The 22,840-nt window shown below is 40.2% G+C and overlaps 2 protein-coding genes across 3 annotated transcripts; both read right to left on the reverse strand.

Annotated features, from left to right (window-relative positions):
• Nucleotides 1-454: 454 nt before the first annotated feature.
• On the reverse strand, nucleotides 455-11,067 carry ino80db (INO80 complex subunit Db). 2 transcript variants are annotated; one of them, XM_053231158.1, is made up of 11 exons: nucleotides 10,082-11,067; nucleotides 8,940-9,019; nucleotides 8,107-8,353; nucleotides 7,347-8,023; nucleotides 7,179-7,269; nucleotides 5,465-5,683; nucleotides 4,467-4,564; nucleotides 3,482-3,615; nucleotides 1,833-2,065; nucleotides 1,594-1,751; nucleotides 455-1,323 (listed from the first exon to the last, which is right to left on the reverse strand). In XM_053231158.1, exons 3-11 carry the CDS (start codon nucleotides 8,322-8,324, stop codon nucleotides 614-616), a joined length of 2,538 nt encoding a protein of 845 aa, XP_053087133.1. In that variant the 5' UTR covers nucleotides 8,325-8,353; nucleotides 8,940-9,019; nucleotides 10,082-11,067; the 3' UTR covers nucleotides 455-613. The 2 variants fall into 2 exon arrangements, with proteins under 2 accessions (XP_053087133.1, XP_026789026.3); XM_026933225.3 differs by lacking the exon at nucleotides 8,940-9,019.
• Nucleotides 11,068-11,210: 143 nt separating this feature from the next.
• ndufs1 (NADH:ubiquinone oxidoreductase core subunit S1) lies at nucleotides 11,211-22,705 on the reverse strand. Its single transcript, XM_026933227.3, has 19 exons — nucleotides 22,551-22,705; nucleotides 20,454-20,536; nucleotides 20,047-20,138; nucleotides 19,834-19,941; nucleotides 19,019-19,095; nucleotides 18,836-18,917; nucleotides 18,603-18,733; nucleotides 17,573-17,758; nucleotides 17,295-17,429; nucleotides 17,032-17,146; nucleotides 16,737-16,882; nucleotides 16,453-16,581; nucleotides 16,077-16,206; nucleotides 14,911-15,071; nucleotides 14,409-14,563; nucleotides 13,423-13,598; nucleotides 12,660-12,794; nucleotides 11,669-11,741; nucleotides 11,211-11,503 (listed from the first exon to the last, which is right to left on the reverse strand). Exons 2-19 carry the CDS (start codon nucleotides 20,530-20,532, stop codon nucleotides 11,412-11,414), a joined length of 2,202 nt encoding a protein of 733 aa, XP_026789028.2. The 5' UTR covers nucleotides 20,533-20,536; nucleotides 22,551-22,705; the 3' UTR covers nucleotides 11,211-11,411.
• Between the last annotated feature and the right edge of the window lie 135 nt (nucleotides 22,706-22,840).

The raw sequence follows: 22,840 nt of genomic DNA on the forward strand, positions 1-22,840 counted from the left end.
TCTATAGCTCTTCTTTAAAGGACACTATTGATTTGCAGCACACTGATTATGAAAGTTTTACATAGCTTTCTTGGCACTTGACACTAAAAAGCAGAACCCAACAGCAGAACAGCTACGAAAAGCACAAACACCAGCCGCCGATATTACCACTTTAATCGTTACAGGACAGGAGGGGACAACTGATACATTTTTGACATCTTCCGTGCCTTTGTTTTCTTCCATCATATAACCATTCCATATTATTTCTAGACGAGTAACCACATTTCCACCAGTAAACCACACATTTGGACTCATCAATAAAACTAGATGTGCACATCACTACTCTATAAATATATTAAATATGCATATATAAGAATACAAGTGGTGTGCATCCATGGCTAAAATCCATCTAATTTATCTGTCATAGAAAATAAGCGTGCCATATACTTTTGCTTGTGGGGTTTACTTATTGCTCTGGGGTGTGCAAGTGACCAAAAAAAAAAAAAAAAACCCATCAGGATATGGGAAGATAGAGTAGTAGAGTAGTTAAGCTGAAGAACCCATGCAAGTTATAAAATGAAAACCTTCCCTGAATACTAAGAGATGTGCACTTGTAATTGTTCCAGATGGCCTCTTAGGTCTGGTCCATAGTGGGCGCTGGAGCGCTGTGGTGAGGCTGCAGGTCAGCAGGAATTCCGCAGTGGCTGAACAGAGAGGGGAGTGTGTGTCTGAGCTGCCCTGGGAACAGGAAGTCCACCCGGGGTGAGAAAGAGGAAGAGGACGTGACTGGGATGGTTAGGCTGCTCTCGGGTAGGGCGGAAAGCGTGGCGGTGGGTTGGCAAGGGGCTGTTGGCATGGGAGTCGGTGGTGTGGACAATGCTGTGGACATGAGCAGGCCATCTGAGGTGATGAGATTGTGGAGTTGAGTCGAATCGCTGAGAGGCAGAGTGAGGACGCCCCAGGAGCCGTGGGACACGTCCTCGTCCACCAGATCATCTTTGGAGTCATCAATGTGTGCTAAGTGACGCCTCTGTGGACGCGTGCTGTCTCTCAGGTGACTTATGGAAGAAGGGGGGGAACGTGGGGAAGGGGGGAAGGTGTCCTCTGTAGTAGGAAGCAGGCTAGGGTCCAGCTCCAGACTGGACAGGGTCTCAGCTGATAGACGAGCACCGAGCAGGTCCATGACGCCACCCTCCATCCCACGGCAGTCTGAGCCCTCCACCGGCCCGAGCTCAGCTATACTGCTCAGGCACGCCAGGGATTCTGGGTAGGACCCCATGTCCTGCAGGACCCGCACCAGCTCCTCAGCCTCCTCTGACGTAGGTAAGAGCTCACTTTGCTTACCTGTGATCAAAAACAAAAAAAAAACAAATATCGTTATTATGGTGAAAAAAATTAATTGCAGCCATGGTCACACTCATAGATTTTAATCTAAACATTTCTGACACTCTCAGAACTTTGCCGTCGACTGTCTTCCGTCACAATGGCATTAAATTTCCTGCCAGAGAGCATGTTACATAGTTACTGCTGATCTCAACTCACAGCCAAAGAATTCTTTTACAAGGTGCGATTTTTGTCTGCAATAGCAAAAACAAAAATGCACAATTTTGCTACCTTCAAACAGATCAAAGTCTTGCAGGTCGTCTGGGAATCGAGACAGAACATCTGAGAAATCTTCCTGATTCAGCTCCAGGTCATGAGGAATGTCACTGATGTCACTAGTGATGTCATCCGGAAGCTCATCAGCACTCAGATCAGGGGTCAAGGGACTCCTGTCAATATACAGAAATTTGGGCAATGAGGTACACACCAAACATACAAACACAGACACACAAACTCACACAGAACATTACCTCATCCCAGTGGGTTGTGTCGGTAGGCACAGGACAGAGGGCATTCCCAGGTTACCCTGGGGCAGTGCGGGGGGGATGGGTTTCTGAGGGCGGCGTACTGCTCCTCTTCTGCCCTTCTTCTTGTGTTTTTTGCTCAGTGCCGGAAGTTTGGCCTTCTTCAGCCGCCGGCGTTGCTGCAGCTGCTGCTGGTGATGATACGTTCTGCGGCTGACGTCTCCACGAAGGAAGTTATCCTGCTCCATGTGCCAGAGAGTACACGTGACCCACATATACTTCACCCATACTGTATACATACTATATACTAAAACATACTAAAAGACATAGCTAAGGATTATATCTACATATCTACAATATGTGCTTAAATACAATAATTTGTTTGTTCATCTTCAGTAACCACTTCATTCTAGTCAGAGTCATGATTTGAATGAATGATCAGAGTTTAAAAAGTACTATAGCGTTGAATAATTCTGATCTCTTTCTGTTCCCAAAAGTTAACAAAAAGTAGATTAAAAGGAGCAGTTTGTAATTTTGGTGCATTTGAGGAAGACACAATAGGGGTGCAAGTATGGGCAAATAATTAATGATGGGGTGGTGTGTTCCCAATAGTAGCATGTTCTGAAATGATTTATTCCTCTTATACCACCACAGCAACTTCACAAGTGCTAACAAATTTTCCTTTATTAATGAGCTCACGACAAGACAACTTATTTCCTGTTGTTACTTACATTATAGCAGCTATACATTCCCTCACCAGCCTTTCTTTTTTTTCTCTTTCTTGAAACTGAGAAATCAGAAAGCTCAAACTCTCCTCACTTTAAGATTTACCCGTGGCGGCAAACTTACTGTTACAAAGCACTGACACTGGAAACGAATTCCATAAACGTTAAATAAACATTGAGTTTAACTCCGAACAGAAAGCTTCACCATAGGAACTATTATAAGGTTTTTTGTTGTTAAATAACAACACATTTTTAATCTGTTTATTATTAGCCTTAGATTATGTGGATCATCCACTACACAAGTCCCTGTAAATGAAAAGTTACTACAGAAATGATAACATATTATTAGCACTAATATAAGCCTGTGATATGAATTACAGCCAGCACTACTGTCGAAGATGTCAGATTCACCTTCCCCTTCCAAACTACTGACTCCACCACCTCTGAGTAATCTATAAAATGCCACTAGGAACCACACAGTTACATTTGGGAAGTTGTCATGGGGCCGATGTAAAGGAGACCCATTTGATCAAAAATATTTGAGGCCTGATCTCTTCTTAGAAAAAAAAGACCAAGCTAATCAGCTCTGGTTTTGGTGAAAGCGGAGCTAAATTCTGGGCTGAAAAAATACAGAGAAAAGCCAGAAATGAAAAACCAAGCAAGATCCATTGGAAGGTACTACTACAACTGTCAGTGCTTCTAATTTATCTTTGAAATTATTTGATTATTATGGGACTAGTAACACTTTCAAAAATCACTAACTGCCCCTTTAAAATGATTTATAAACAACATATGCTGTCCTGATTTCTCTCCATTTTCATGCTAGTTTAAATAGAGTGGTTACTGAATAGATTCAGACTGTAGAATCTGATATCTGATCCAATTCTGCTTATCAGAGGGTCAGAGCAAAAAAAAAAAAAAAATACCCACCATTTTCTTGGCATGCTCCTGACAGAGTGGTGTCTGATGTGTGATGTCGAAGACTGGGACAGAACACTGTGCCCCATCCGCAAAACGTGCAGTGCAGCTTGAGAACAGTTGCTGTGACCTATTCTGCAGGATATCTGAGCAACAGCATTAAGGACTAACACAGTATACAACACGAAACGCTACTATACACACAATAACACTGTAATACACTGTAGTATAAATACATCATCCCAGGGCTGTACCAAGTGGTAGGCATGGCCCATGGCCTTATATTTATTGTAACCTTCAGTATACAATTGTGAAGCTCTCGCTGTCTGGTTGCAAACTGGTATTGCAATTCGTTTTTAGAATAAATGTGAATGGCTCTGAAATATGCTAGAATGAGCATGAGTGTGAATAGGTGTATCCACGACTAGTTTTGAGTCCTACAATTAAATAAAACAAATTCAAATAAAATATACTTTTACATACAGCTGAGCAGCCAGCAGGTGGCTACAGATATCATTATTGTTTCCTTCTATCAACCATTTAAACAATCATTTCTTGTCCATATGGTGACAGACGTGCCATATTTTTGTTTATAGTTGCTGCTCTCCACCGCCGGCTAATAATTCCCCCTCCTTCACCGCTTGTCGTATTCTCTCCCTGGCTGAAGTGAAAGGAGAGGATTCCTGGCTGGTATGTTTGTTGCCTGGCAAAGCTCATTCAGAGTTAAATTAGTGCTTGATCTACAATGACTAATAATAATAATAATAATAACAATAATAATAATAATAATAATAACAATAATAATAATAACAATAATAAAACATTTTGCAGGAGTTGCTAATTGCAGAATTTTATCTCAACTTCTATTTCACCTGCAGTATCTGTTGCTATAATTTTAGCTGATGAATAGTCAGTGTGGGGCCCTGCATGACAGCCCTTTCTGTCCCCCCTTTCACATGGCCACGCATCAGCCAGGAGGACATCTCTGAAAGGATACGTTGGAGGCAGTGTCTGGTGAAAGGCAAGGAGTGGTTAGTGCAGGCTTTGCCGTTAACCTGGGCCACACACAGTCCTGAGTCTGAGCTGCCTGCAGTACTGTATAGCAAAACAGACACATCCAATGAGCAACACATTTACCTTCACTGACGCTGAAGATGAGTCACATATTTAATGTGTGTATTATAGCATAATTAAACATTTCAAAATAAGTGAGAAACTCCATAGCTTTTAATATTAAAGATTTTTGGATAAACTACATCCATAACATGTCTTTTCTTAGTGCTCTGCAGTAGTAAAAATAGCAAACTCAGCAGGAGAATGTTTATTTTACAGTTTTTGTCCACTTCCATCATATCTTATATCCTTGAAAAGCTTGTTTTCAGGTGTATATTCAACTTAATTAGGCAATTAATTTGTCATTATGATATACATTTCAATTTTCCTTTAAAAACCTTATAAACCCCCACTAACTAGAGCAGAAACACATTAAATCTACATTACATTTTTAAAACTATTTTCTCAAAGTAAAGTTTTTCAGTATTCAGAACCAAAAATCTGTTTCTAGATGGCCTGCATTTATAACATTTTATCTACATTCATTCTTATGAATGAATATGTAAAATTAGAAGGATATAACACCTAATTACAAGGATATTACAAAGGAATTTCCCCAAATACCTTGCATTGTTTTCATACTATATTTATGTCTGCTTAATTTATTTTTTATAAGATATTTTAATTCTGACAACATCAAAAGACAACATCAAAAGACGTTTGCAAATATATGCATATATATTTAGATGATGCACTATTTGCATAAATAAATGAAAAAATAAACATTTAAGTTACAGTGCAAACCACCTGGCCAAAATTGATTGTGATATCTACTTTAAAAAACAAAAAACCTTATTCACCTGTAGTGTCTTGGATAAATAAATAGGACACATTTACATATTAAACCCTGAAGTCATGGAGTGCTCATGGCTGTGTATTTACCTTGAGGTTGCTGAAATTTCTGTATGACGCTGCTGAATTATTTGAGCAGTGTGATCAGGGTCGTGTGTGGCCGCCTGAAGCAAAGCTTTGCGGAGAGTGTGCTGGGACTTCCTCTCTCTCCTGAAGCCTCTTTCCTCCCTGTGCATTTGTCTGTATCTTTGCCTCAAACAGCCGCAAAGCCCCGCCAGCCGTTCCCCACGGGAACCAGAACCAACAGAACTGTTGTACAGAATAAACACAGATTAGATACAGATTAGCATATCTCAGAGACTGTTTAAATAAAACAAACAAGCTGTTTAAATAAGTTGTTTCTTAACCTTAATATGTCAAAAACTCAACCTTTACACTTATGAGATATTGATTTTTCCGTGCTCACGATTTACATTTTTAAAAATGATTTAACCATCTAGAAACGATAGCCTAGAGGAAAAAAAAAGGAAAACGAGCATTTCCACCATTTCAGGTTTACGAAGAGAAGGGGAGGGTGTAATAATATTACCAGCTGTGCAGTCTGGGAACTGCTTCCTGGTAGCGGCAATTGCAAAAACTCAGATGGATAGTGGATTTTTAGGTGTTTCAACATTACATATTCATATGACAGAAAGCAAAAGTGTTAGTGCATCTTTCAAGCAGGAGTGATTACTAATGTGATATGACGGGAAGGGGGCAGGTCTTCCAGGTGTTGTCAGTTAATATCGGAGAATTTTAAAAACTTGTGCAAATCATTACAGATTAATATGCTGGTTGGCTCATCTCCTATTTTATTCCATATTCCATGAGTGATACCTCATACTGGAGTACTCCAATGGTAGATCGCGGTGCTCCAACACAGAAATGCATAAAGGCTAGCAGGGTTGGTAATATAATATAATCAGAGTAAACATCACATACATCATTATATTGCACAAGTCTATCAAGCTTCATACTAAAATATAGAAAATGGTGATTTCCTTGACTGGACTAAAATCATTACCACTGTGTCTGCATTTTGGTTATCGATATGTTTTGACACCACAAGGGTTTCTCTGCCTCTGCATATCAGACATTTGACTGCCTATCTATAAGGATGGTTGGTATAAATAACCATCCTCCCATTCCCTTCATCAGTATAAGGTTTTCATAAAAATAAGGTTTCATTTTTGGCATCTACTTCACATTATTTGCCATTAACAAATGTCTTAAGGTGGATAATTTTGGACATTTTATGGAAACAAGCGCAACAGCGCCACCAGTGGTCATAAGTAAATTACATAGAATGGTATGAAGAAGTGAGGCTGGGGATGATTTCTTTCTAGCCCAGACTGTAACCTCTTCATGCAGCCTATCAGTGACAAGTCATGTCAGATGAAACACTCACTAGATTTCATGCACATTTGGGCAGATATTTTTTCAGCCCATTTGCTGACACAGCTGTAGCACGTCATTAGCAGTGATTGAGAAGGTGCATGTGAAATACAGTCATGGTGCAATGAACACCCAAAATTCTTTTCGAGGAGAAACTAAAAGTAAATCTTACTAAGTAAAAGTACTATCTGTGTTTAATTGTATATTTGTGTGAGTGTAAGTTCTGACAGACCTTGATGTAGTGCACTGATCCGCCCTAATAGCTTCATTATTGAGCTACTGATAAATATTAGATTTTAGCCCTCCCATCGAATACCATGTTCAGCCCTCACTGCCTCATCTAAAGTAAAATTTCCACTCTACTACACACCTTTTGTCCTGCGGGCTCTGATACTTAGACAATGTCACATTCTCCACAGGACTCTCTTCCTCCTCTCCGCTGTCCTCGGACCAGTCCAGCTCTGCAATAGAAACAGTTAATAAAGCTTAAAGGCTACTTAGGTTATCTACTGCAGAGTACAAATCAGTAGTTACACACCGAAATGAGGCCTCAGATCTTCATGCTTTCTTCTCTGTTGCTCCATCAGCCTGTGAAGCTGCAGCAAACATGGAGCCTGATGTTGTACTGGTGCTCTCGGATCCTTTGCTGTGCCCATAAGCATGCCTGCACTGCTTAGAGATGGAGGTACAACTTTCTTGGCGAGAACAAGCTCTGGATGTATCTCTGGCTTGGGATTGGTGGTGGTCAAGGTATGATGACCAGCCTGAGCAGAAGCTGTTGTGCATATTGGCCCTGATTTAGGTTTTGGATGTTGTGAGATGGATATAAGAGGGGATTTGGATACTAAAGGAGCTTGGGGAGGTCCTACAGCCTGTTGAGAAAGAAGAGAGATGGAATGTGGGGAGATGGCTGGGGCCACGGCGTGATCTTTATGTTTCTGTTTAGGATTAAATGAGCGGTTTGTGACTTTCTTCCCCAAGTTAGGGCCTTCTTTCTTCACCTTATCAACCTTGAAGAAGGCATAGGGGTCCAACGGGAGCAGGCGAGTAAGTGAGGAGGGTGAAGATGGGAGTAAGTGGTCCAGGTCATTAGTAGCTTTCAGAGCCAGAGAGGGCACAGTGATGTTGAGGGCCAGAGATTCAAGAGTGTCTTGTTTCTTCTTTCTCTCTTTCTTTGGCAGGACACCCATAACTTGCAGGTGACTGCTGCAAAATCTGATTTAAAAATAATGAACGTAAGTATACTTAAAAATACATATACATTTAATACATTTATATAATATGTAACACAGACTTACTTGCGGTCTTGGGTCTTAGGGATGGGGTTGGTGCAGCGTTGGCTGTTGTACTTGGCTACATATTCACACTGCCTGAAAGGGGCGCTCCGGTCCTCCAAAACATGCCGAATGCAGAAAGCGTAGCCGTTAAGCCGGCGCTGTTTGCAGAGCTTTGGGCTGTATGAACACAGAGGCTTGTGGTCCACCTCCGAATAGTGAATGTGTTTCCCTTCATACATCCCAGGGCTGAAACGCTCTGAAACATCAGCTGGCAGAAAAATATCTGGTTAGAAATGTTCATGTAAAGCACATGTAAGAGCATTCTGTTTTCACATAAGGACTATACAGTAGGGAATACACTCTCAGAACAAGGGGTACTAAACAGTATCCTTAGTATCTTGTGGGCATGAAACGCATGTTTTACTCTAATTAAAAACTAAATAAAGGTCCAATTATGTTGTTATTGTTCTTCCTCTTTTGGCTGCTCCCGTTAGGGGTCGCGACAGCAAATCATTGGTCCGCAAATTTGATTTGGCACAGTTTTTACGCCAGATGCCCTTCCTGATGCAACCCTCCCCAATTTTATCCGGGCTTGGGTCTTGTGCAACCCCAGTGGCTGGGAATCGAACCCGGGCCATGGCTGTGAGAGCGCCGGGGCCTAACCACTAGTCCTCTTAAGGTCCAATTATGTACCGTAAGTCATTTTTAAAAGGTACACTAATACACATTACCATGTAAAAAATACATGGTACCACTCCAGTGACCAGGAAAGGTACAGTTTACTACTTCAGTTCAGAGAGTGTATAGTCTTTATTATAAAAGTACTAATTATCACAACTATTTGAGGAAGCTACCTCTATTAATAGGAAGTCAAATAACCAGAGCTGAACTCTCAGAACTCTTGTCCACTTTGGATAAAAATGTATGAGACGTACTGCGAAAGATTTTAATTGGGTCTTAATAATCTTCACAGATCTTCATGATTTATTTCCATATCACACTGTTTCCAATTATAAGACTCAGGGTAAGTGTCTTTTTAATCTGAATAATAATTAATCAGACATCAGCCACACCCACACCAGGTTGTGTGTGTGTGTGTGTGTGTGTGTGTGAGAGAGATAATCCTAGTCACTTTTGTGTATCTAATTAAAGACTAATAAACACTTATAAATTGCATGTGTGCCTGTATTTAGAGTATATGCATACCCCTAGGGTTTAAAAAAAAAAAAATAATAATAATAATGTGTATTTTTCCAGTGTGTAGTTATAATTGTATAATTATCATGATGGGTATATCATGTGAAATGGGAATGAAAAGCAGGATGCAATGCTAAAAGCATGAGTTTAAAAAAAGAAAAGGATTCTCTGAAATGATATTAATGATCATTGAGGTTCTGTTTAAAGCTACTCGTTTTAATCACTTGGTCAAGCAGGTGCTTTAAGCAGATGAAGGGCTAAATCCTAAAATGTTAAAAAAGAGTAGAGTGCACGGTAGGTTTAACATGCAAAGCGTGTTTAAACGTGCAAGGGGATGGTGGCCACAACTTCCCGCCTCCTGCTCTATCTCACACTTGGGTCGCGTTATCAGTTACTTAAGAGGCCAGGATTAGGAGAGACGCTTAAAGTAGCGCGCGCGGTCACCGTTTGATCATTTAGCTGCGGATGAAAGACGGAAAACGAGCCTGAGAGGAAACGAGCTGATTAGCTAGCTAGCTGGAGTTGGATGGATATAAACACAAAAACATTATATTAACAAATTATATTGATAGTACACTAATTTTCTCTGGTATATGCTCTGGTATATGAGGCGTTTTTTTTTTAATGCGCAAAAATGGTGTCGTGAAACAAAAAAAAAATTCTTGCCGTTTAAAAATCTCAAACGCAAGACTTTAATTAGGACACAAACATTTTTTTTGTAATGGTTATCAAACCAGCCGAGTTTTTCTTCCTGTATGTTTGCCTTTTAATTGTTTGTTAAAGCGAAATTCGTAGTTACCGTAGGCCTACGGAATCCTCCCGAGTCGCGTAGCAAGCAACCCGCTCCACCTCGCACTCGCGCGGCCTTCCTACTCACTCCGACTCCGGTGCTGCGCCAGCTGCTCGCTTCCGGTTTTAGCTTAGCCCGCTAGCGTTAGCGTTAGCCGGACAAGGCTCGCTTTTTCACCCACTATCGACGGCTATTACGGATGACCGGCTTAATCCCGAGGCGTATTCTCCGCGTATATCCGGCGTTGGTCCTGATTTCGGTCTCGCACGCACCTTTGGGCGAAAGTCGCGCGCGTTTGGATGTCGGTTATTTTGATTAAAAGTGCGCGTATACATGGAGCACAGGGTGTTGGTTTGGTCGCCGGATCGAGGCTTCTTACAGCACTACTACAGGCACCGGGGGGACATGACAACAGGCGACAGTGCAACAACAACCTCCGCAACCATTTTGGAATTCAACTTTATGTGTTCGGCTTTATTGTGAAGCCACTTCGTTTCTCAGAGCTGAAACCTGAATGAAGAGTTCAGTGTGATGGTGTTACAAGTGCACACGTGTTAACTTTTGCTCCATTTGACTTCCCTTGTCATTGATTTCAAACTTGAACAGGATCTCCCTCAAGTCTTCCCCAGCAGCCTCATCACCACACGTCTCATTCAAGCTTCACGTGAAATCCTGAACTTGACTTTCAAGGCAATGCGACACAAATCTCACGTAACCATGGCAACACTGTCCCATAATAACTATACCATAATAATAGTATACCATGCAGATAATAAAGATGAAAGATGTCGAAAATCATTAAAGCAAGTACATGCTTCAACATAGAAGGAAAGTGTAAGAGAGGATGCCCCCTATCAACCTCAACATAACGTCATTTTTACAGAATTAAGTGCTACAATTAACGCATACTTCTCTTTCTGCAGTGTGACCACAAATAAAACAAAAATAAAAAAGTTAAGTCATGTCTAAAATATTAAGTAGAGATCTGAATGCTCCTACACATCAGTAGAGGCTGAAAGACAAAACTGAATAAATTTAAAACAAACCACCTCGTAGTTTCTCTTACGCATTAACTCTGATACAGTGTAAGTTCATGTAGTGCTTTTGCCAGTGCAGATAACGTACATGAGAACAAATGTACATCATATAACTTTATTCATTATGAGCTTTAGATAACAAAGCAGTTCTCCCTCGATCTCAGTGTGGGAACGACATGCGTACAACATTCTTGTTAGCGTATTTAAATAAAAGCAAGATTTCTCAGCTGTAGCTGTGGGCTGGATCAAACATTAAATTCGTTCAGTTTTAACACATGGTAATGGACAGGGATGTGTGCGTTTTAGCAGATAGCAGGCTCCTCTACTGCTGCTGCGCCCTCCGTCACTGCCTTTACACACTTAGCCATTGTCTGTGAGGCCCTGCTGATGGAGTCTATGAAGAAGAAAAAAAATACAATATTTGTCAGATTTTAGTTCAAGCATAGTGCTGTTAAAGTAAACTGATGAATTATGCACACAGACATACCATCACACAAAGCCCTGGTCACTATCAAACCAAGTTTACACTGCAATATAGAAAACAAGTGTCATTCGTTACCTGTCATGTAGAAATCTTTCACTGAAAGCTGAGGAGGAACAAGAGGTTCTGCAAGCAGGGACTGATTCACAGCCTGGGAAGAGAGAAGATATATAATCTAAATACCAGCCAATGATGATGACAAGGGCAGGGGTAGACAAATCAGTAGACTGAGATATTATTATTATTATTATTATTATTATTATTATTTTAATTGATAGTTGCCTGGTGGACAAGTAAGCTCCGTAGGCTAGTGGTCACCAGCGGGTATTTTTTTCTCTCAATCAGCAACGCAAGAATGAAAAAAAAAAATCCCCACCGTTGACTTTTTCAAAATAAAAGTTATTTGGTATGTTTATTTAAGCAAAATGCGGTTCACAGTGGTGCGATGTGATTTGGTGCTGTAACTATAGCACACGCTATGCCCAACTAGTAAGATTAATCAGCTTTCATGAATGACATCTAAACGTGTCTGAATCAGGAACACGTATGAAACTGAGCACAATAACGTGCCGCTAGATGTCAAACTCAAATAGTATATTTTATGTGTAAAGAGAAACACCTCAGCTCATAGCTAACGACTTGCTCATTTATTTATTCTTGTCGAGGGTACAAAGACGATGCACTGCCTCAGACAGCTTCTTAGAAAAAGATGACTATGCTTGAGTCATCCCCTACACAGGAATTTATATACTTATTTGTGTCTTTATTAGTGCATCTAACTATGTAACGAGTTTGCCATACTTTATTACATTGCTTGTTACGCTACCATTTTTTGGCCCCCCATCAGTTAGACTTCTGGGCATCAAAAACATGTGCAGCACATTAGAGCTTTCACTTGCCCAGTGGGCTAGCAAATTAATTTATGGCTGGTCCACCCCTGAAGGGAAGAGCACACTTTGCAGTTTTCTCACAATTTAGTCATTGCCAATGACCACCTATAAACACTTTATCAAAAAAAGATTGCTCATATATTCAAACACAAAGAAGGAGAGGAACCAAAGACACCAACCTTAGCAAGCTCATTCGCCTGTTTGAAGTAGTTTGCTTCCTCTACGTCATCATAACGCACCAGGTTGGGGGCCACCTCTGCCAGTCTGTTCCTCACCTCGTCTAATGTCTCGTAGGGCAGAGTGACTCCAGCCACCTAGCACACACAAAACAGATGGTACAAACTGGAAAAAAAAAATCTGAACCAGACAAATAACTCTGAAGGAGAGAACACAATATAAATTAAACTTATTTATTAAAAAAAAAAAAAAATTGAAATCATGATTCGGTTACAGTGAGAAAGCAATTAGACTCAGGTTCACTTCCTGTAGTTGGGTTGATTCAAACATATAGTGTATTTTGGGTTGTTTGCAGCATTTTTTTTTTTTTGTGTAGAAGTGAGCTGCTAAACTGAGCCATAAGGCACAGAAAAACTCAAGATGTGATGCACAACATTTTTTTAAATAGTTATTTTCAGTCTAGTAATTTATTGAGTGCCAGCTCTGTGTTCTCTAATTTTTGCGATTTCTACATGCACTTGGCAAAGCTTTGTTTCCTTTTTTTCCCCGCATTGCCATATTTCTCAGCTGACCTTTTTTTTTTTTTTTCCTTTTTAGGTTTTTTAATTACATGCAGTGTGAAACTAAGCCAAATAAAATGGCAAACAAACCAAAAGTATCTACTTCACTCTGGTTCAGACTCTGCAAACAAACTAATAAGTACACACTCGTATGAAATCATGTGCACGTGCGTACACACACACACACACACACACACACACACACCTCAGAGATGGCTCGGAGGATCTTCCAGTCATCGCGAGCCATACCAGGTGGGGTGACTGCCACTCTGGTTTGCTGGGCGCGCCCCTCTGTATTTACATATGTGCCATTCTTCTCTGTGTATGCTGCACCAGGCAGGATGACGTCAGCCATGGGGGCTCCCACATCACCGTGGTGACCTGCATTAGGTGAGAAGTGATGGATGTGGGATGCTCATTAATGCTCATTACATAATGTACTCAATTATCACACTTACTTATATATTGTGAAATAAGTGTTTAGACACTTTTGTTTTTGTTATTTAATATACTTTCAGGTCATCCTGCAACTTTTTTTGAGTGACTGCTGGTTACTCTTACCGTCCTTATCATTAGTCTGACAGCATGTTGCGAAATCGTGCGTGTCACACCTTTCCGGGGACAGTTAGTTGTGGTTCCATGAATGTTCCACCTGCATATTATCAAACCAATTGTACTGGCAGGGATGGTTAAGGTTTTTGCTATGGCTCTATAGGCTCTCGAGTGTTGTTTAATAATGTTGTCCCTGAGGAATGTCCTTCAGCTTCACTATGATTGCTACTTGTTGCATGAAATCTTCCCAACCAATGGCAACATCTTTTATAATCACACTAAGTGCAATTTTCCTGTTTTTTTTTTTTTTTTTTTGCAGCATTTATATCAGGAATTGATTTATTTTATGTAAGCTTTATATACATGCATTACATAAAACATTAAATGTCTGAATATTTTTATACTTTTTCCTTTATCAATTTTGTTTTTTAAACATATTTTTGTTTATGCTTATGAATACATACATTTTTGTACATATTTATAAAGTACAAAAGACCTGTGTGTAAATTTGAAATAGATATACAAACTGGAAGTAACAAAAACAAAAGTGTCCAAATACTTACTTCCGCTCACTGCAGAAGTGAGTCTTTTTGGACATCTCTCTGGTGAGGTAACCTGTGAAAGACTAGAAAGACTCACCCTGATAGATAATGAAGGTGTCTTTGGGCAGGTCTGCTTTAGTAATGCAGCCGGCATCAGCTCCCAGCAGGAACAGCACTTTCGGGGGGTTCCTCCTGATTGCCTCCACACCAGGCTTATAGCCCAGATCCAGTGCTGCTACTTGACTGGCCACTCTACACACACAAACACACAAAACTCTGCATTAAATCAGCCTACAGATATTGATGTGCAAGTCTGAAAACAAACAGGTCATTTCTAGAAACACTTGATATTTAACACTGCATGCAGCTTACCTTAGATTGACCAGTTAGCTTAACAGTCAAAAAATCCAGTAAAGCTTGGTAGGAAAAATAAACTGCTCTAGGACTAAAATTAACTACTAATGACCAGTCATCTTACTAATACTTTGACTAGGCACAATCTATCTAATCTATAACCAATGTCTGAACATGTACTAGACACAGAGTCTGTCACATTAGACAGTAATTTACGAAAAGGTAGACTTGAAAAACACACTAACCTGTGCAGCACATTAAGGACCTTCCATCCCTCATCAACCCCACTGCTGGCACGGGCATTCTGAGCAATTGTGGATACAGCACTCAAGATGGCAGCACCATCCACCCTCTGGAGACAGGAGCTTCCAACCACCACTACTGGCCGCTTGGCCTGGGCCAGCACCTAACACCAGGAGACAGTGTTATCAGTGTTATAACTGCCATCTTGGATGAACTCAATGTTATACGTAGCCCTTTTTCAACAACAAGGTGTTGGTGCTGGTTCCGGAGCTGGTGCCTAAACCTGATACATTCTTTGCTTTCTGCCAAAAACGAATAACACAAATTACTTCAACGACCACCATTTAAAAATAAAATACATGAACAACGGATGCCATGACGGTGTAGCAGGCTGCATTGCTGCCTTACAGCTTCAGTCTCCCAGTTCGGTACGGTCTGTGTGGAGTTTCACAAGTTCTCCCCATGTCTGTGTGGGCTTCCTCCCACCTCCCAAAAAGGGCTACTACGAATTGCCATAGGTGTGAATGAGCGTGTGAACGCATGGTGCACTGTAGTAGACTGGTGTCTCATTCCAGGATGTGTGTCTGCCTCATGTCCAGCAGGGGTTTAAGCCTCAGGATGAAGGGTTTAAGCCTCAGGCTGTCACGCGATACAACGCCATTTTGATTCTTAAGGCAATTCGATATTTGGCTAGATCAGTGACTCTGCTATGATATGATAAAATTCAATCTAGTAGCTTCCAATCAATACATGACCAACTTTGTTCAGAATCTAGGGTAGTGTTAATTTGTAAATGATGATGATGTAGACAAGGATAATTCTAAATTATTTTACCTTGCCAGGCTTTTACAGATCAATTTAAAAATATGAATCATTTCATACATACCAGTTGTCTCCTCTTTCAGTGACAACTGACATATAATCAGGTATAATTGTTAATAATTGATTTATGACTTTTTCAATCATGGCCTTTTAAACTGATGCATCGATCCAAATCAACCAAATGTTAAACCCGTAGTGTCCATTGTTCCAAAGATCCACACTGATGGTAGAACTCGAGTAATATGTTAAGCTAGAGTAAAAAAAAGCTGATATAAACCCTGATCAACTAGGCGTTCACCGAAACAGATACTGGTTGTGATGGCAGTAAGAAGGTGGAGTTTGTTACCTTGCAGTAAGGGTGGGTTCCGGCAGCGAGCTCCTGCAGAACCTGAGTGGAATCACCCAGATGATTGTAAGAGTAGCTAAGATCCACTGGATGACCCACCACAGAGACTTGCAACTCATTATGGAGCCAACTAGGAAGAGATGGAAACAGTTAGTTCAACATTACTTTAAATGGTACACATTTAACATTTAGTCCAGAATTCTTGGCACACCAAGATGAGTTAAAAGATGAGAAAAAAAAAAAAAAAAAAAAAGTTGTGGGGGAAAAATTTATTTGTAGTTTGCATTAAACCCATACCTGCATTGAAATAAAAATTAAAAGACTCAAATATTTACAATGAATTATAGCAAGTAGTGATATGCTGACAGACAAGCACCTCTTGCGGACGCGTGCGTTGAAGAGAGGAGCCTCATAGCGTGGGTTTGTTCCAATCAGAAGCAGCAGATCACACTCTTCAATGCCAGCTATACGGGTGTTCAGCAGGTAATTAGAGCGCAGGTCGGTCCTGGGTGAGGGACAGAGATCGGAGTGTATTTAATGCACATATTACCCATACTCACACTGCTAAATAATAACATGCACCCTGAATAGGGGGCTTTATCAGAGCTGGATAAAAAGGAAAAGAGAAAAGATCCCTTGAGATTAACTAATGGAACTCACCCAGCACCAGCCATAGGGAAGATCTCCTCAGTGCAGAGGATTTCACTGTCCAGCTTGTTCAGCAGGTCTTTCAAGGCTACCAGAGACTCTGCATCTACCAACCCACCAGCAATAGCTGCAATCTCAGAGGCCTGGACTCCCTGGAGCTGCAAATCCACACAAACACACACACAAATGTAATGGAAAATGCAAAATAAGAGTATAGACATATACATAGTTTAAATAACCAATTAGCTAGACTTCACACAAAATATTTAGCACAACATTAATCCCCAAAACTGTATACGATAATTACCACGCCAGCTACACGTGTGAGAACATCCTCCCAGGAAGTGGGCACCAGCTGACCGCTGGCATCCTTGATCATGGGGTGGGTCAGGCGCTGCCTCTTCAGTCCATCATACGCAAACCTGAGGTAGGGAACAAGAGAGAAAAAAAGAGGAAATCGTGGGAACTGAATTACAACCAAGTGTTACATTTAGAGCATGCACCTCATTAAGAGATTACAGAAGTAAATCGAAGAATCGAATACTATATTTGAATCTGTTGGAAGTTTACCTGGTTTTGTCCGAGATCCACTCCTCATTGACGTCTTCATTAAGACGAGGCAGGACCCTCATTACCTCTCCTCCTCTGGTGCTCACCACGATATTAGAACACACCGCATCAAGCACATCAATAGATTCTGTCTTTCTGTTAACAGAAATAATACACACAATAAATCAACAGGTGCTGCTCTTCATAAGAGGCTTCCTAAACGTTCTTATCTGCCTTCCATTTCGAATCTGGGCCTTAAACTATATTTTTAAACCACCGATCCACATTAGGGATTTTACCTTGTCTCCCAGGGTCGGGCTGTGAAAGCGTAGGGTTTTGATGTCAGCGCTCCAACAGGACACACATCGATCACATTCCCGGACAGCTCCGACATGAACATTTTCTCTACATAAGTGCCAATTTGCATGTCGTTGCCACGTCCTGTGGTGCCCAGATCCTCCACACCAGCGATCTCACTAGCGAAGCTGCAACAAACAACATTACAGTGATTACTCAGGTGTTCGGCAATGGAAATCTTGCAGTGCTACTTCTGCAATGCTTATGTATCCATTCCTCTTCCATATTCATTTTAAACCTAACCTGTATCTGTAATCATAACATTCTTACCAGTCCTAGCTACTATCAGCTAATTAACTAGCCTAGCTTACTACCTAGATTAGATTTATTATTATGAGTAAATAAAAAAATTGTAAAAAGTCAGAAACTCTGGGGAAATATCTGCTGGCGTCACTTTATGCGGTTACACTTAGAGTTACTGGTGATGAAATAATGAATTGAAATAATTTCAATGCAACGTGTCAAATCTCCTCATATTCACTCAGTTCCTACAATCGGAACTCTGATGAGTTGGGAAGTTATTTAAAAAAAAAAAAAAAAAGGCTCTTGACTGAAAAGCTGAATTTTTTTTCAGCTGTGGAAGCTATCCACTGTGACCAGCTTTGCTTTTTGTCCAGTTTTGTTGGTATCACTAAATATAAATCAGATGTGCCATCAACATGATTGTTAATGGCAATTTAGCAAACTACACGAGTGTGGGGGAGGGAGAAATAAATAAATAAATAAATGTAAAAAAAAAAAAAAAAAAAAATCAGCAATACCAAAATGTTTGTAAAAGCGCCTGCCAGATTTTGAAACCATTTACACCCAATTTTAATAAACAATTGATAAACGAGACTCAGTGTTTAATCAAATCAATCTCAACAAATCTCAACGATATAAATTCAGCTCACTTTTACGCCTTAAAGTTTAACCTGAACAAAACAGAATGCAGTGTGCAAGGTGTATGACACTGGGACTCGGTTCACTCACCGCACACAGCGTGTGCATTGAATGCAGCGTGTCATGATTGTTTTGATGAGAGGGCCAATATTTTTGTCCTCCACTGCTCTCTTCCCCTCTGTGAATCGACTTCGGTCCGAACCAAACATCATTGACTGATCCTACAACGAAACGCCAGTTTTCAACAGTCAGGGAACGATTCATTACAATAATAAATTAATTAATTTTTAAAAAAAGGGAGGTGACCAGTAAAGTCTTCCTACCTGCAAGTCACATTCTCCTCCTTGGTCACAGATAGGACAGTCAAGTGGGTGATTGGCAAGAAGGAACTCCATGACGCCCTCTCTAACAAAACCAAATAATTAAATTAATAATAATAATAATTAAATTAAATAATTCGGCAAGAACTAACAAATAAAGCTGTAAAGTTACAGGTGAAAGAATACCTGGCCTTTCGTGTCTTTTCAGAGTCCGTCAGTATGTTCCAGCCTTTCATGACAGGCATAGCACACGCAGCAACCGGCTATCAGTAAAGAACCAAGATATTTTTATATTTTTAGAACGTAATCATTACAACAGTCATACTTCGACTAGAGCTTACAACAAGAGCTGCTCTGGATATAATATTCTTCTAATACTGATCATTTTAAGACAGTTGATTAATAAGACACACTGGCCTTTAATCATCAGTCAAATTTGATCGTAAAACGACCACACACAAATTCCACCAATTGAGTATAATAAAGAATAGGCGTAATAATAAATATATCAAATAATGTTAATAACCACCACTAAATTACCTACTAAAATATAAATATTAATAATGATGATATGCAATTGATATGAATCAAAATGCTCGTATGTGGGTCTTTATCAGTTTCTCAGTGTTGCGGTTGTGTAATAAGCAGATTTGCATACAAGAAACACACTTTTTTCAGACATAATTTCATATCTACACTAATACATATAATTATGTTCATTTTGTCAGTGTGGTTTTTTTTTTTTTAGTGTTTGATTAATTTCTTTCAGAGGTGTGCTTATTTTAAATATTTAGGATGGAAATTTGGCTCACCTATATTCATAAATAAAGCTTTAATTAACATCAGTTAAATCTGATCTATTCACATTTAAAAATGAGGAAAAACTGAGCTGTAAATAGACTACTACAGATTGGCTCAAGTGTAGTATCTTTGGCATAATTCAGTTGCATATGTATTCTGCAGCTCACAGAGTTATGCGGTTATTCAGAAGAAAACGATACCTTTGGAGCTCGTTCGATCTCCACCAGACACATTCGGCAGTTTCCTGCCACAGACAGACGCTCATGGTAGCAGAAACGAGGAATCTGCACTCCAACTTTCTCACAGGCCTGAGTGAAAAGAATGAGCAGTTTAGTACATTTCTATTAAACGCTGAATCGTGAAATGATCAACTAACACCTGTCAGTGAACGCTGCATGTCAGTGATGCGTCACCTGAAGTACAGTCGTCCCGGGTTCCACCATCACAGGCTTGCCATCTACAAACACCTCAACCATGTTACTCGAGGCCCGGATTGATGTTCTTACTGTAATCAACAAAGCACAACATAACTTATCTCTCAAAAATAGCATCTTTCTGTTCTACATCAAATTCCCGAAGAGAACGGAAAGGGATTGGCAAAGGAAGCGAAGAAATTGCGTAGGATAGAAACTAAGACTTGATGCGAAGCTTTAAGTCCACAAACAGAAACAGATTCTCATCTTTACAGTGACATAAGAACAATGTTTCAGCCCTGATGGATCCTCATTACAAGCAAAATGTTCATTTTGTTTTTCAGCGTTTAAGCTCGTCACCTAAAACCAGACTATGTGCGTGTTCTCAGAGATGTGTGTGGTTTTACCATTGCTAGAGGTGGTGAGGTTCCCTTTAGAGTGGGCTGCCCCGGCCAGGGCCCGACCAACTGCTGGCAAACGCAACATGACGCTGTCGAGAAAGAAAAAAGCATCAGCATGTACAGTACATACACATTAGGGATGTAATACAACACTATTATCTGTATTTGTATTCGGATTTAAACTCTAAGTGAGTGTGGCCTAATCTGGAAACAATTTTTTATTTATTTATTTAATATGAACCCTACCACAATTCCTTCAAAAAACATGGGAAACGCTAGAAAAAAGCCCAGATACAAAATGCCAGCACTGTCAATATGATTTGTGAATTTTGGCTCTAACAGTTCCTCAACCTCAGCTACATCACTGGAGGTCATAATTAGAGATGTACGCAGGACTGTTTTAAAGTTTTAAAGATTTAAATCTTGTTCACACAGTTATGTTTGTTTTTACCTGCCCGTGACGTGCTCAAGTAAATTTAGCTGGTTCTATTTCCCAAAACAAACTTGCAGCCTAACGTAATCTACCGAGACCCTGACCAGGCAGTTACTAAGGATGAATGAATGAATGCTATAAACACGTATTAATGAACGTTGTCTTTGTTTGTCCCAAAAGCTTCATATCTGACCGCTCAATCATGCCTGCAGGAAAGTAAAAACCTCCCGCTCACATGATCTTTTTTTTTTTTTTTTTTTTTTTGAGAGCCACAGGATCCCGGTCCCGATGTACATCTCTAGTCTCAACTTTTTTGGCAGAAAAAATAAATGTGCCTCTTATTCATATCTGTTCATTCTGAATAATCTATTTGTATTCATTTTACATCTCTAATACAACATCCATATTCTGTAACTACAGCAACTACAGTCCAAAGGTTTGCATTCCTTTAGTTTGGAGAAGTGATGAAACCAAACATGGCATTAAAGTTTCATAAACATTAAAGTAACAAAAATAACAAGTGTGTTATAAGAGTAAAAATGTTAAAAATTAATTGTATTAAAATAAAGGTTCTGAAAGTGAATATGATCTTTTATTCCGTACAGATTTTCACATCTCCTTCAATGTGGGGTCCGTGACATAAAAAAGTGATGGAAATTATATTTATTATTGAGGGGGGCACAGCGGCTTAGTGATCAGCACTGTTGCCTCCCACCTTCTGGGTTGGGGGTTCAAATCCCGCCTCCAAATTGTGTGTGAAGTTCGCATGTTCTCTCTGTGCTTTGAGGGTTTTCTCCAGGTTCTCTGGTTTCAAAGACATGGATTGTAGGCTGACTGGCATCTCTAAATTGTCTGTAGTGTGTGAATGTGTGTGTGAGTGTGTGTGATTGTGCCCTCGGGGTGTCCCCCGAGTCCCCTGGGATAGGCTCCAGGTTCCCCCATGACCCTGTGTAGGATAAGCAGTATGGAGGATGTATGGATTTATTACTGACTTCCTGTAATTATTAGCTGGGTTGCATGGGTTTCATTTAATACCTCATGAACTCACATTTCTGTCTATAAATAATGTAAACTTGTTGAAGGAACTTTCTGGAAGAGAGAATATTTTTGCACAGATTTAACTAATGAACTTCATATTTAAACAGCTGTTCAGAAATCAGTGCTGGGAAATTATAGTTAGAGTTTTGGTTAATGAAGTCTCTGACTGCAAGATGTTGGAGAATGTCTGGTCTAGGACAAGCAGAGGAACATGACAGCGCTATAGCCGGAGTGCAGAGAGCAGAGTGCTCATAAAGCCGACATTAGGAGGTTATGACAGTTAATACGCGCTAAATGAAACAACAACGAAGTCAAAACTCCTGCGACTCCAAGTGCACACCTATACTGAGCTAAAACACAGGAACAGCTAAAGAGAAATGCGTTTTAAAAGGAAACACTGGTCATTTTAAGTCTTTTCCAGTCATGTCCCTGTGTGTTGACGTTTTGCAGGTTTTAGCATTGCTAACGCTAAGAAGCTAAACCGCTGGTCAAACCAAGGACAGACAGAACGTCTCATCTTTTTACACTTCACACTCATAACAGCACGCCTGTAGCTCTCCTGTATGATATTACAGATCACCATAAGCCAGCTGTAAACCAGTCATACTGTAAAATCAAACCGTGTATCTTACCTTGACGCTATTTGGCCTTCTGGACCAGAACAGCGCAACCGTAATGCATTCACTTATGAAGGAGTTTTAGAAGCGATATGCTTCCCACCTGTATTCCGACAAATCCAGTATCCGGCGCGATGATTGGGTAATTCTTCACGCTCACAGCCCGCCCCCGAGGACGGAAACAGCATTTCATTGGCGGATTCCTTTTTTGTTTCCCTAACCAGCCAATCCTATCAGCTTTTATCAAATACAGGTGGGGAAAAACATTTCGTGATAACGGAAATTGATAATTTAATTAAAAAAAA

This window comes from Pangasianodon hypophthalmus, chromosome 2, assembly GCF_027358585.1.
Source record: "Pangasianodon hypophthalmus isolate fPanHyp1 chromosome 2, fPanHyp1.pri, whole genome shotgun sequence".
NCBI classification, from domain to species: domain Eukaryota; kingdom Metazoa; phylum Chordata; class Actinopteri; order Siluriformes; family Pangasiidae; genus Pangasianodon; species Pangasianodon hypophthalmus.